This window comes from Mobula hypostoma, chromosome 17 (assembly GCF_963921235.1).
Source record: "Mobula hypostoma chromosome 17, sMobHyp1.1, whole genome shotgun sequence".
Lineage (NCBI taxonomy): Eukaryota > Metazoa > Chordata > Chondrichthyes > Myliobatiformes > Myliobatidae > Mobula > Mobula hypostoma.
The window spans coordinates 59793680-59808956 of record NC_086113.1 but is presented as its reverse complement, the minus strand read 5'-3'; the positions used below and the strand labels follow the sequence as shown (position 1 = coordinate 59808956).

Sequence of the window (15277 nt, the reverse complement as noted above, 5' to 3'; positions counted from 1 at the left end):
CAGGTTTGCTAGTGCTGTTGGGGAGGGTTTAAACTAATTTAGCAAGGGGATGGGAACCGGAATGATAGAGCTAAGGAGGTTGCTTTCGGTCTACAGCTAGAAGCAGTGGGTAGTGAAATTGTGAGGAAGGACAGCAGATGATAGAGCAAAAATGCAGTCAGTGGGATGAGTTAAAATGTAACAGGGGGCCAAAAACAAAAAGGATGATGAATACAGGACTGAAGATGTTATATTTAAATGAACACAGTATAAAGAATAAGGTGATTTGTAGTGCAGTTAGAGATTGACAGGTATGATGTGGTGGGTAATTCTGAGTCGTGGCATAAAGAAGATCATAGTGGGAGCTTAACATTCAAGAATGCGCATTGTATTGAAAGGACAGGCAGGTAGGCAGAGGGGGTGGTGTGCCTCTGTTGGTAAAAACATGAAACCAAATCCTTAAGGGAATTACAGAGGCCTGAGAGAGGAGCTGGCCAAAGTTGATTGGAAGGGGACACTAGCAGGGATGATAGCAGGCTAGTGTTTCTGGGAGAAATTCAGAAGGTGCAGGAAAGATATATCCAAAAGATGAAGAAGGATTCTAAAGGGAGGATAAGGCAACCGTGGTTGACAAGGGAAGCAAAAAAACAGCAAAAAAGCTAAAGAGAGGGCATATAATATAGCAAAAATTAGTGAGAAGCTAGAGGATTGGGAAACTTCTAAAAACCACAGAAGAGAGAAGAGAACTAAAAGAGAAATAAAGACAGAAAAGATGAAATAAGGAGGGAGTTAGGAAGGAGGTTGAGAAGCAGGATCTCAAAGGTAGTAATCTCGGGATTATAGTATTCAGTATAAGAACAGAACCAGATGGAGGATAAATATGCGGCTGATGGATTGGAGCAGGGGCAGGGATTCAGATTTCTGGATCATTGGGACCTCTTCAGGGGCAGGTGTGACCTGTACAAAAAGGATGGGTTGCACTTGAATCTGAGGGGGACCAATATCCTGGCGGGGAGGTTTGCAAAGGCTGTTGGGGAGAGTTTAAATGAGAATTCCTGCGGGGTGGGAACCAAACTGAAGTGACAGAGCAAAGGGAGGCTGGCTTACAAAAAGAGAAGGCTTGGAGACAGTGCATAAGGGAGTATAGGCAGGCGATAGGGAGGGGACGCATCAGACCGATGGTTTCAGATGTGTCTATTTTAATGCGAGGAGTATTATGAATAAAGCGGATGAGCTTAGAGCATGGATCAGCACTTGGAGCTACGATGTTGTGATCATTACAGAGACTTGGATGGTGCAGGGGCAGGCTTTAGATGTTTCAGAAAGGACAGGGAAGGAGGCAAAAGAAGTGGGGGTGTGGCACTGTTGATCAGAGATAGTGTCACAGCTGCAGAAAAGGAGGAAGTCATGGAGGGGTTGTCTACGGAGTGTCTGTGGGTGGAAGTTGGGAATAGGAAGGGGTCAATAACTCCTCTGGGTGTTTTTTATAGGCCACCCAATAGTAACAGGGATATCGAGGAGCAGATAGGGAGACAGATTCTGGAAAGGAGTAATAATAACAGGGTTGATGTGGTGGGAGATTTAAATTTCACAAATTATTGATTGGCATCTCCCTAGAGTGAGGAGTTTAGATGGGGTGGAGTTTGTTAGGCGTGTTCAGGAAGGTTTCTTAACACAATATGTAGAAAAGCCTACAAGAGGAGAGGCTGTACTTGATCGGGTATTGGGAAATGAACCTGGTCAGGTGTCAGGTCTCTCAGTGGGAGAGCATTTTGGAGATAGTGATCACAATTCAATCTCCTTTACCATAGCATTGGAGAGGGATAGGAACAGACAATTTAGGGAAACGTTTAACTGGAGTAAGGGGAAATATGAGGCTATCAGGCAGGAACTTGGGAGTATAAATTGGAAACAGATGTTCTCAGGGAAATGTATGGAATACATGTGGCAAATGTTCAGGGGATATTTGAGTGGGGTTCTGTGTAGGTATGTTCCAATGAGACAAGAACCGTGGTGTACAACGGCTGTTGAAAATCTAGTCAAGTAGAAAAGAAGAGCTTATGAAAGGTTCTAAAAACTAGGTAATGATAGAGATCTAGAAGATTATAATGCTAGCAGGAAGGAGCTTAAGAATGAAATTGGGAGAGCCAGAAGGAACCATAAGAAGGCCTTGGCAGACAGGATAAAGGAAAACTCCAAGGCATTCTACAAGCATGCGAAGAGCAAGAAGACGTGAGAGAATAGGACCAATCAAAGTATGACAGTGTGTATGGAACCGGAGGAGATGGCAGGGGTACTTAGTGAATACTTATGCTTCAGTATTCACTACGGAAAAGGATCTTGCCAATTGTAGAGATGACTTGCAGCAGACTAAAAAGCTTGAGCATGCAGATATTAAGTAAGAGGATGTGCTGGAGCTTTTGGAAAGCATCAAGTTGGATAAGTCATCGGGACCGGACAGGATGTACCCCAGACTACTGTGGGAGGCGAGGGAGGAGATTGCTGAACCTCTGACGATGATCTTATACTTTATACTTTATTGTCGCCAAACAATTGCTACTAGAACGTACAATCTTCATAGCGATATTTGATTCTGTGCTTCCCGCTCCCTGGAATACAAATCGATAGTAAATATTAAAAATTTAAATTATAAATCATAAATAGAAAATATAAAAAATGGAAAGTAAGATAGTGTGAAAAAACCGAGAGGCAGGTCCGGATATCTGGAGGGTACGGCCCAGATCCGGGTCAGGATCTGTTCAGTAATCTTATCAGTTGGAAAGAAGCTGTTCCCAAATCTGGCTGTACGAGTCTTCAAGCTCCTGAGCCTTCTCCCAGAGGGAAGAGGGACGAAAAGTGTGTTGGCTGGGTGAGTTGTGTCCTTGTTTATCCTGGCAGCACTGCTCCGACAGCGTGCGGTGTAAAATGAGTCCAAGGACAGAAGATTGGTTTGTGTGATGTGCTGCAACGCGTTCACGATCTTCTGCAACTTCTTCTGGTCTTGGACAGGACAACTTCCATACCAGGTTGTGATGCATCCCAGAAGAATGCTTTCTATGGTGCATCTATAAAAATTAGTGAGGGTTTTAGGGGGCAGGCCAAATTACTTTAGTTTTTTCAGAAACTAAAGGTGCTGGTGGGCCTTCTTGGCAGTGGACTCTGCTTGGTTGGACCAAGTCAGGTCATTTGTGATATTGACCCCGAGGAACTTAACGCTTTTGACCTGTTCCACTTGCGCACCACCGATGTAAATTGATCTTTGCATCATCAATGAGGACAGGAGAGGTTCCAGAGGATTGGAGGGTTGCAGATGTTGTTCCCTTATTCAAGAAAGGGAGTAGGGATAGCCCAAGAAATTATAGACCAGTGAGTCTTACTTCAGTGGTTGGTAAGTTGGTGGAGAAGATCCTGAGAAAAATAGAGAGCTGTGGGTAATCCTAAGTAATTTCTAAGGTAAGGACATGTTCGGCACAGCTGTAGGTTTTCTGTGTTTCTATGTTTCTAAATGCTCCTCGTATGTTAATGCTTTCATTTCAAGGATCATTCTCGTGAACCTCCTCTGGATCTTATCCAATGTCCAACACATCTTTCTTAGATAAGGGGCTCAAAAATACTCATAATACTACACGTGCATTCTAATCAATGCCTTATAAACTTCAGCATTACATCTTACTTTTGTGTTCTAGTCCTCTCGAAATGAATACTAACATTGCATTTGGCTTCCTTACCACTGACTCAATTTGCAAGTTAACCTTTAAGGAATCCTGTGTGAGGACTCCCAAGTCCCTTTGTAGCTCTGATTTTTGAAATTTCTCCCCATTTACAAAATGGTCCACACCTTTATTCCTTCTGCCAAAGTGCATGACCATACACTTCCCTACAACATATTTCATCTGCAACTTCTTTGCCCGTTCACCAAATCTCTCTGTAACGTTTCTCAATGCAACCTGCTTCTCCACTTCTTCATATTGTTCACAAACCTGGCTGCAAAGCACATCCAAATCATTGACATCTAATGTAAAAAGAAGTGGTCCCAACACAGACTCCTCCAACACACACCACAGTCACCAGCAGCCAAGCAAAAAAAGCCCTTTAATTCCCACTCATTGCCTCCAGCCAGATAGCCAATCTTCTATTCATGCTGGTACATTTCCTGTAATACCATAGGCTCTTATCTTATTAAGCAGCCTGATGTGTGGCACCTTGTCAAAGGGCTTCTGAAAATCCAAATAACCAACATCCACTGACTCACCTTTGTCTATCCTGCCTGTTAATTCCTCAATGAATTCCAACTGATTTGTCAGGCAAGATTTCCCCTTTAAAAATCCATGTTGACTTTGGTCTATTTTATCATGTGCCTCCAAGTACCCTGAAACCTTATCCTTAACAACTGACTTTAACATCTTTCCAACCACTGAAGTCAGGCCTATAATGTTCTTTCTTCTGCCTTCTTTCCTCCTTAAACAGTGGAATGACATTTGAAATTTTCCAATCATTGGAAACCATTCCAGTATCCAGTGATTCTTGAAAAATCACTACTAATGCCTCCACAGTCTCTATTTATACCTCCTTCAGAACCCTGGGGTGTCGTCTATCTGATCCAAGTGACTTATCTACCTTCACACTTTTCAGCTTCCCAGACACCTTCTCCTGAGTAATAGCAACTACACTCACTTCTGCCCCCCTCTCACACTCGCTTTTCTGGCATATTCCTAGTGTCTTCCACATTGAAGACTGAAGCAAAATAGTTATTCAGTTTGCCCGCCATTTATTTGTCCCCCATTACTGCCTCTCCAGTGTTATTATCCAGTGGTCCAAAATCCACTTTTGTCTCTCTTTTACTCTTCATATATCTGAAAAACCCTTTTGGTACACTCTTTTTATTATTGACTAGTTTACATAGAAACATAGAACTTAGAAAACCTACAGCACAATACAGACCCTTCTGCCCACAAAGCTGTGCCAAACATGTCCTTACCTTAGAATTACCTAGGCTTACCCATAGCCGTCTATTTTTCTAAGCTCCATGCACCCATCCAAGAGTCTCTTAAAAGACCCTATCATTTCCGCTTCCACCACCACCGCCAGTAGCCCATTCCACGCACTCACCACTCTCTGTGCAAAAAAACTTACCCCTAACATATCCTCTGTACCTACTTCCAAGCACATTAAAACTGTGCCCTCTCGTGCTAGCCATTTCAGCCCTGGGAAAAAGACTCTGACTATCTACACAATCAATGCCTCTCATCATCTTATTCATCTCCATCAGGTCACCTCTCATCCTCCGTCGCTCCAAGGAGAAAAGGCCGAGTTCACTCAACTTATTCTCATAAGGCATGCTCTCCAATCCAGGCAACATCCTGTAATCTCTTCTGAACCATTTCTATGGCTTCCATATCCTTCCTGTAGTGAGGCAACCAGAACTGAACACAGTACTCCAAGTGGGGTCTGACCATGGTCCTATACAGCTGCGACATTACCTCTTGGCTCCGAAACTCAATCCTACGGTTGATGAAGGCCAATGCACCATATACCTTCTTAACCACAGAGTTAACTTATGCAGCAGCTTTGAGTGTCCTATGGATTCCGACCCCAAGATCCCTCTGATCCTCCACACTGCAAAGAGTCTTACCATTAATACTATATACTGCCATCATATTTGACCTACTGAAATGAACCACCTCACACTTATCTGGGTTGAACTCCACCTGCCACTTCTCAGACCAGTTTTGCATCTTATTAATGTCCCGCTGTAATCTCTGAAGCCCTCCACACTATCCACAACACCCCGACCTTTGTGTCATCAGCAAATTTACTATCCCTCCACTTCCTCATCCAGGTCATTTATAAAATCACGAAGACTAGGGGTCCCAGAACAGATCCCTGAGGCACACCACTGGTCACCAACCTCCATGCAGAATATGACCAGTCTACAACCACTCTTTGCCTTCTGTGGACAAGCCAATTCTGGATCCACAAAGCAATGTCCCCTTGGATCCCATGCCTCCTTACTTTCTCAATAAGCCTTGCATGGGGTATCTTATCAAACACCTTGCTGAAATCCATATACACTACATTTACTGCTCTGCCTTCATCATATGTGTTTAGTCACATCCTCAAAAAATTCAAACAGGCTCGTAAGGTACAACCTGCCTTTGACAAAGCCATGTTGACTATTCCTAATCATATTATGCCACTCCAAATGTTCATAAATCCTGCCTCTCAGGATCTTCTCCATCAACTTACCAACCACTGAAGTAAGACTCACTGGTCTATAATTTCCTGAGCTATCTCTACTCCCTTTCTTGAATAAGGGAACAACATTTGCAACCCTCCAATCTTCCGGAAGGTTGATCTTTCCCATCCCCATTGAGGATGCAAAGATCATCGGCAGAGGCTCAGCAATCTCCTCCCTCACCTCCCACAATAGCCTGGGGTACATCTTGTCTGGTCCCGGTGAGTTATGCAACTTATCCAAGCCAATTTGATGGCTCTGGGCCTGTACTCACTGGAGTTTAGAAGAATGAAGGGGATCTCATTGAAACCTATCGAATACTGAAAAGCCGAGATAGAGTGGATGTGGAGAGGATATTTCCTATCCTGGGGAAGTCTAGGACCAGAGCACACCACCTCAGAATTGAGGAACATCTATTTAGAACAGAGATAAGAAAGAATTTCTTTAGCCAAAATGGTGGTAAATCTATGTAATTCATCGCCAGATTTAGCTGTACAGGTCAAGTCAGTGGGTCTATTTAAGCTCTTGATGAATCAGGGCATCACATGTTACCGGGAGAAAGCAGGAAAATGGAGTTGAGAAGGATAATAAATCAGCCATGATGGAATGGTGGAGCAGACTCGATGGGCTGAATGCCCTACTTCTGCTTCAATATCTTATGGTTTAAGATAAGATGTCAGCCATTCAGGGTGTAGATGCATTTTCATCAACCAGCAAGTGATGGAACATTGTAGTCCTCCATTTAATTGGCCAATGACTGACAATTTACAGGACATGAGCCAAAGTGCTTTTAGGTATAAAAGGAATTGGAGGAGATGGAGTCAGTGTGAAACAGGCATAATCGTAATGGATGAAGCAGCAAACAAAATGCCTACTACTGATCTATTTCTAATGTGCTCACTTGTCTAGTAGACTAGTAATCCATGTCATCGACAACTAACTGTGGCCTCAGCCAAGTTAACAACTAAGAACTACAATACAGATAGCAAATCAGGAATGGTCATGCACCTGCAATGGCAGGTTCTGCGGCTAAGAGGCACATGGAATGTCAGTCAAACTGAAGTAAATGCACTTGTGCCGAGTCCAGAGGGTTCAATCTAGCCAATTGCTCTCAAGAACCTACATTCTCCCAGAGTATCTCAGAAACATTTGTATATACCAGATAACAGTTTATTAATTAGCCTTAAAAGCAGATTTGGTTAAATGATTTGTAACAGCAGTAAGAGTCATAGAATCATAGAAAAGTACAGCACAGAAAAAGGCCCATTGGCCCATCTAGTCCATGCTGAACCATTTAAAATGCCTGCTCCCATCGACCTGCACTGGGACCATAGCACTCCATTTCCCTACCAAGTAACTATCGAAACTTCCCTTAAGTGTTGAAATCGAGCTCGTATCTACCACTTGTGCTTGCAGCTCCTTCCACATGCTCACGACCCTGAGCAAAGTTTCTCATGTTCCTTTGAAGTTTCATCTTTCACCCTTAACCCATGACCTCTACTTGTAGTTCCATTCAACCTCAGTCGAAAAAGTCTGCTTGTATTTATTCTATCTATACCCTCATAATTTTTTATACCTCTAGCAAATCACCCCTCAATCTTCTACATTCCAAGGAATCAAGTCTTAACCTACTAAATCTTTCCTTATAACTCAGGTCCTCTTGTAAATTTTCTCTGTAATCTTTCCACTTTATTTACATCTTTTCTGTAAATATTGATATTTGCAGCTCTAAAATTAAACCTCAGTAAAAAGTTATGTGTTTAAGGAATACCAGCTGAACTACTAAGTTGCATATTTAAACTTCAGTAACAGAGAAAAGGGTTGAAAAAAATCTGTTCGTACATAGTACAGACATTCTGCGCTCACTTGGCAATGTGATATACTGTACTGAGATAAATAATAAATAGATAATTCCATGAAAATATTGCGCTGGTTCTGACCAGTTGAGAGGAAATACAAACAAATCTGCTTAAAACAATTCACTAAAATTGGAGTGATGTAAAATAGGAAGGAGGGCAGGATGGACAGGAGACTTTTAAAGATGACTAAAGTTAAAGGTAACTCAAGAGATAAATTAAAAGTGTTCACCTGGATTTGCAACCTCTTTAAATGCTTCCTCCGATCCTGCCCTGCGTCCTTTTTTTTGTTTTTCTTCACTGTTATGAGGTTTGAACAAAGAATAAAAAGGTAATTTGTACTTTCTTCATTTTAAGCACCTACTTGAAATATTTCTAAACAAAAATTGTGCAAAATCCACACTCCACAGCAAGCTGTATAAATGAGATAAAACTTCCTGTAACAAGTTTTCTTTTATAAATTCAAGTAATGGTTGCTTTTAAGTAAAAATCACACTTGCACCATAGAAACATATTTTGTTTAGATAGTTGTTTAAAAATAGACCACCGTAATTTGTATTTATTGCATAATAAAATTTCCATTAAGATATGATATGGATGCAAATAAGTGGATGAAAATGGATGATGGCAATTCATTCAATAAAATTGCAGGTATTTATCATTTGCCTCACAGTGTACTTTCAAATATAACATGCATCTCATAATAGCAACTCATATTCACAGATAGTTATCTGTAAAAGAGAATGCAAAGAAAAACTGCTAGAATGTTCAAAATGTCTTCAAAATATCAATTCTGTGAATCATTTGGAACAGTAATTAGTCCCCCGCACACTTACAGTTACAATTGAAGTGTGCACATCATTATCTTTGCAGCAATGAGATGAATTTATAGAGTCTGCAACTTTAATTACAAAGTCAGCTCTGTTCCAAGGAAAAGTAAGCAAGTCCGGCCACTACAGATGATAAAGTCATTAAAGAATTGGTTGACCAAAAATGGTAAAGAGGAATTCAATTCACTAAATGTATTAAGTAAAATTTATCTTCTCTTTGAACCATGCTTTCACTGTCACAATAAATGAAGTTCTTTTTCTATGTGCCCAATAGTTCTGTCAATTGTCTTCTCATTTAAATGTTTTTCATCTGGTTTGCATTCCCACTAGTATACTGGCTTTAATTTTAGTTCCTTCCCAAGTTACATAAGTACAAATATCATCTCTCTCTTGTCCTGGTGCTAACTTCTGCAGAAAGCCAAAAAAACCTGAAGAATCTTCTGCACAGGGCATTTTCCAGTCAGCAGTAAGTTAACATTTCATCTCAAATCCATCAACAATGAACCATGATTAGATAAAACAAGGAAAAGAATACACCACCTTCCCAAACCCACTTCTACAGCCTATAATGTTAACACTCTAATCTATACAACAGAACAATGATTCAAAACTTCCATTTGAAGCACATATTGTGCAACCATAATTCAGTGTGCAACATTATGGGCTTAAAAGCAATGTTTTATAAGATATCAACTGAACAAGAATAAAGAAAACACGCATAGATAATTTTAAGTTTTCCCACGGATTATTTCCGTGCAGTTTAATTACATTGGACCTTGAAACTGTTTCCTACCTACTCAAATTGGTGATACAAACAAGAAAACAGAGGCTGCCATAGCCCTCATCTCTGTGGCACCCCATCGGTCATGGTCTCTCAACCTGAAAATCTAGTCCCTGCATTCAGGTATTGAACCAGACTTCAGTCCATCCCAGTAATTAATATTATCAGTAACCTCTCACATCAAAGTTCACAATTCACACATGAAACCTTATCAAAGGCCTTCTGATATATCACCAAGGGTCTATTCTGCTATACGTAACTTCAGAAAGAAATTTTCCAGACATGATTTCCTTTTCATAGATCCATGTTGACTCCACCCAGTCTTATTATTGTTTTTGAAGTGTAGAGACTTCCCAGCAAGGTTCTATTCCTGGAAGCTAATCATAACCCAGTTGGAAAATGTGTCCGGAAACTGAATTCCCACGTGGTAGAAGATACCTGCAGCCCCGCCGCAGCTAGTAAATCCATCCTGTCCATCTCCCGAACACTTGCCCATAAGTACAGGTTATAGGTAAATTTGGTGTTGGTAAGACGAGGTGTACCATGTACATCTTCCTTTGTAATAATTGCAAAGGTTTCTTCTATCCTGATGTCAGCTTATGTGATCTGTAGAACCCCATTCTCCAAAAACCGGCACTCTTTCTTGTATAGTACCATTATAGTTGTCATCTTCCAGGCTCATAACTATAGGCTTCAGATCATCAGGTGATGGGGATTTACTGCAGTTTAGTCCCATAATGTCTCAACTGCTAAACTAACGAAAACTAGTTCTAGTGTCTTTCAGTACCTCAATCGTTCCCGGGCTGTTGTTCCCCCCGCACCCACTATTTCCAAATTTTCTATTTCTCCTTCCAAGAAGATAGACACAGATTACTTAACTTCTCCGTAATGTCCTTATTTACCAGTATAACTGCAGAGTAGCACATTAGATACTTAAGGTATACCTGACATGGTACCAAAGCAACTAAACTCTAAAACGACAGTAAACTCTCAAATTTCAGCTCACGTTCGAGTCTACCTCCTCCAATTCCAGAAACAAAAACACTGACCGCGAGTTATGGAGATGTACTTGGGAAGCCATTTGGATTTCTCAGTGATAATAAAATTGTCACGGTAGGTTAACAATCCTCCTTGCCTAGCAAGCTGCAGGAAGGCTGCTGCGGTCAGTCTTGTCCAGACAGCTAATGCCCAGCGGTCGGGTGCTGATGCAGGCGAGGCTGGCGGCGGATGTGCATCCGCAGCGCAGCCACACAGCGGCTCGGCTCCGGGTAACTTCGGCACATCTGCCTCCCAATGACATCTTGAGCGGGACAAAGAAATAAACAAGCGATCCTCACCTCCATCAGCGCTTGGCGCCCACTAACCACTCGCCTTTAGGTACAAGTCCACACAGAAAAAATAAAAAGGTGCAATTCAAGTCAAAAAAACACATCTCATCTAACAATAAATAGCGGCAGCGGGAAAATTGTACCTCCTTCAAACAGCTTCTATACCCAAAGCACACACAAAGACGATTCCTTCTCTTCACTATAACGTCAGCGGATTTAACGCACGTCGCTCGGCTTGCTGCATTGTTTCGGTCAGTACCTGTTTCCACGTTGAGGGATATTCTAGCCTCGGCGAGGTAGGGCGTATCGCTCTTGGACCTGACTCTGCGGATGAGCCGGCGATCTGCTTGCTCTGTTGGAGAGGCCGCCATTAATAGAGGTACCGGCGACAGCACTCAACGCCACTGCAGCCCCTCCAACCCCCCCCACCCCCCTCCCTCAGCACTCAATGCAAAGGGATGCACAAGCAAACACACGCACACAGACACACAATGGCAAGACATCGGACGCGAGAAGTTGCAGGCAACCCAGAACAGGAAAATCCCTCCCGCGTCTCCCGCACAATGAGTCCACACACATATACAACCAAACACGGAAAGACCCGCCCACGCAACGCAAATAAAAGAGACAGCAATTTATCAGCCACTGAATTCCACTACTATTTCCATCAGTGTAGCGCTTTTAATATTGTAAAACGTCCCTAGGGCGTCATCAATTAAAATATGACATATTAGGAGAAGAGAGGGGTTAGTGTAGATCCTCATAGGCGGATTTTAAGGGGGAGAAAAGGGACTTTAATTAAGTTTTGTCAGTCAAAAGCGCGCTCGCCAGAAATAGTGTGATTTGGGGATATCCCTCAGACTAGAATAGAATGATGGGTTGTAGGGAGATTATAGAGATGGAAAGGGGAGGAACTTAAACACTTGTCAGCAGGCACGGAGGAAGTGGGTCAATGTGGCAGTCAGTGAAAGTGACGACAGAAGCAGCAGCATTGTAGAGGATCCCGATTTATTAATAGGAAGCAAGACACCAAAAATGCAAAAATGTCTAAAGGTACTGCAGAAGTTTGGAGGCATGATCAAACTCTGTGATGCCATAGACATGAATAGGTGCCCCAGAGATATGGTCTGAAACTCGAAAAGGAATGGAATATGACACCAAGATTGTGAACAGATCAACAAAAACAGCAGAGATTGGGACATTCAGCAGGTCAGGCAGCATTTGTGAAAAGAAAACCAGTGAATGTTTGTCAGAACTGGAAATGTTAAGAGATATACCAATGATAGGATACAGAATGGGGGGGGGGGGGTACTGGAGGGCTGGAGGGGAGAAAAGAACCAAAGGATAGGACAGTGTAGGGGTGGAATTATAATCCCTCCCCTTAGTTAAATAGCAAAAAAGCAACTATTGTGAAAAGCAGAAGTGGTAAGGTGAATAGATGGAAAGTTAAGGTTAGTCTAGAGCAAGGGTTCCCAACCTTGGGTCCATGGACCCCATCAGTTAACTGTAGGGGTCCATGGCATAAGAAATTTTGGGAACCCCTGGTCTACAGGAACTCCAGATAGGATCTGCATAATTATAATTCAGTTGTGGAGACTGGAAGTCTGAAAAGAAAGTGCAGGAAATAGTGATTACTGGAAAAGATTGAGTTCACTATAGAATCCTGAAGGCTGCAATGTGCTTACTCAGCTGATGAGCTTACATTGTGATTTATTGTAGCAGGGTAAGAGGTGAAGAACAAAATGTCAGAATAGGAAAGATACAGATAATTAAAGTGACAGGTATCTCAGGGTCATTGACCAAATGGAAACATCCTCTAAAGTAGTTTTTCACTCTACTGCAGAATGTTGTAATTGCATTAGTTGGAAGAAATATACAAATGACTCAGTGCTTCATGTTGAACGGGGGGGGGGGTTTATGCCCTGATTGGTGGGCAGTGAAGGGACAAATGTTGCATCTCCTGGCTTTGCAAGGGAAGGTGCCACAAGAAGAGCACTGGAAGAGACAGAGCAATGAACCATATTTCCCAAAGGGAATGGACCCCTTGAAATTGGAAAGGATGGAGTAGGGGAATATGTCCCATTATACTGGAGATGTTTGAAATTGCACAGAAGAGGAATTGGACAGAAGAGGATAGTGGGCTGAAAAGGTAATCTCATTTTGAGCGGGAGAAGATGATGAGGGAGTAAGAGCATGAAAAGTAGAACAAGACAAGGCTGACAAACAAGATATCTGTCACAATGGTGGGGCATTGGGAGCAAGGGTGGACCCAAATGCAAGACACATCTTGTGAGGTTCATTAAATTGAGTTTATTGTTTGATACCAGGAGAGCAAAGCAGAAGCAGGAATAGGACAAGGACTCAGGACTACGACTAGGCTGAGAGAAGGGTCTGGGCGAGGACTAGGAATCGGATCCCAGAACTAGAGGTGACATGAAGAGGCTACGGTATGGACTCCGAGCCAGGGACTGGGAAAGGACCCAGTACCTGGGTCTTGCCTCGGGCTCAGACCCCAGAACTAGGCATGAACATGACAGGGGCTAGGGAGAGGAGGAACATGGAAAAACAGAGCCTCGGTCTCGGAAGAGCAGGTACATGGAACCATGGACACATACACAGAGTCGGGACCCCTCCTTGGGTACAGGACATAGGACCGGGACTCGCACACAGAACAGAGAGCCGGGACCCCTCCTTGGGTACAGGACATAGGGCCGGGAATCATGATGACCCCCTGCGGGGCAACAGCAAGATGGCCTGACTTACCCCACGGAGGCGAGGACAAGACAAGACCACCATGAAAGAACACCAGACAGTACCTATCTAGCTCTGGTGATAGAACTAGACCGAAGTGCAGGCAAGGGCTGCAGATGAGGGCTAGAGGTGAGAGGGACAGAGAAAGGATTCAGACAGCAGGGTAGGACAGGAATCACAGACCGCCAGGGCCGGGACTTGACTCGGCACTTGAATGCCGCCAGGGCTGGACCTGGACTCGGAACTTGGATGCCACCAGGACCGGGACTTGACTCAGAACTTGGATGCCGCCAGGGCCGGGACTTGAATCAGAACCTGGATGCCGCCAGGGCTGGGACTTGACACAGTATGTGGATGCCGCTGGAGCCAGGACCTGACTTGGAGCCTCCGGGTAGAGGCAAGCTCTCGACTTGGCCCAGGAACAGCAGACAGTGGTTCTTGATTCCCTCCGGCGGGTTAACTGACAGACCCACCTCAGTGAGGAAGCTTTGCAGGCTCACTTCGGTGAGGTAACTTGACAGGGGTGCTCCGGTGAGGAAAGGCAAGTTACTGGCACTCGCTTCGGGCAGAGACTAGGCTTGCTCTGGCCAGATGACATTGGCACGCCGTACCTTTGCTAACTTTGCAGATGCTCTCACGCCAAACAGCTGAAAGCCGGAGACTATAAATTACTGGTTCAGCTGAAAGTAAATTGCCTCTAATCACCAAGGCCGAGGGACACAGGAAAACAGGGAACCAAAGGGAAACAGGGAGTCAACAGTCCAGATCGTAACATAAACAAAGTAAATTTAAAGAGACCCCGATCCGGACCATGACAATATCAGCCAGAGTCATTAAATTTTACTTCTGTCTCTGCAATTAGTGAGAGCCCTGCAACCGTCAAGTGTTTTCAGGCACAAATTTATTTGAATGATTATATAAAAATTTGTAAATTCGATCAAATCTAAATTCAATTGATGCTTTTATCTATTCATTCCCTGAACTCTATCATCTCACAGCAGCACCAAAGGCTTTGACTTCTCACTTGGAATATGGGCTCCTGGAAAAGAAACACATTCAGAAATAATAGAGCAGAAGGCGGTATTGCCAGCATAGCTACCATGAGCCAGAGAAACTGACCTATGAGACAAAATATTTGCAAAAAGCACATGATGGGAGGAATAGTTATAAGGAATCTGTGAGAGTCAATGGGCTTACAACAGATTTAGGTCACAAGTTTATCCCCTGAACAGAGGTGGAAGTCAATAAGGGTGGGATAAAGCAGGGACAGTGTTTTATTTGCAGACCATTGCCAAGCATGGGGCAGAGTAGAACGGTTATTTCAGGGATCAAAGTCCTTGGGCTTTATGAAAATTCAGTGGAAGTTCTGCTATGGATTCTAGGAAACATAGTCTAGAAGCTTAGAGGCAGGGGAAGGGGTAAGAGAAAGAAATGCAGACCCAAGGAGAATGATAAAGACAAATACTTCCAATGCCACCCTGCTCACCAAGGAAGCATCTATAGATGTGGAAATTGAT

General features: G+C 43.1%; 1 protein-coding gene across 3 annotated transcripts in view; it reads right to left on the bottom strand.

The window, feature by feature from the left end:
- LOC134358060 (phosphatase and actin regulator 1-like) overlaps window positions 1-11398 on the bottom strand; it is a 416919-nt gene extending 405521 nt beyond the window's left edge. The window contains exons 1-2 of one of the 3 annotated variants that reach the window (XM_063069968.1): window positions 11269-11388; window positions 8303-8370 (exon numbers count right to left, since the gene is read on the bottom strand). Coding sequence is in view for 1 of the 3 variants with exons in the window: in XM_063069967.1 (XP_062926037.1) it covers window positions 11269-11380 (112 nt within the window). In the remaining 2 variants the exon portion in view is untranslated. Of the gene's footprint in view, window positions 1-8302; window positions 8371-11018; window positions 11029-11268 lie in introns of those variants that run through there. The other 2 variants (XM_063069967.1, XM_063069969.1) reach the window with 2 other exon arrangements.
- Between the last annotated feature and the right edge of the window lie 3879 nt (window positions 11399-15277).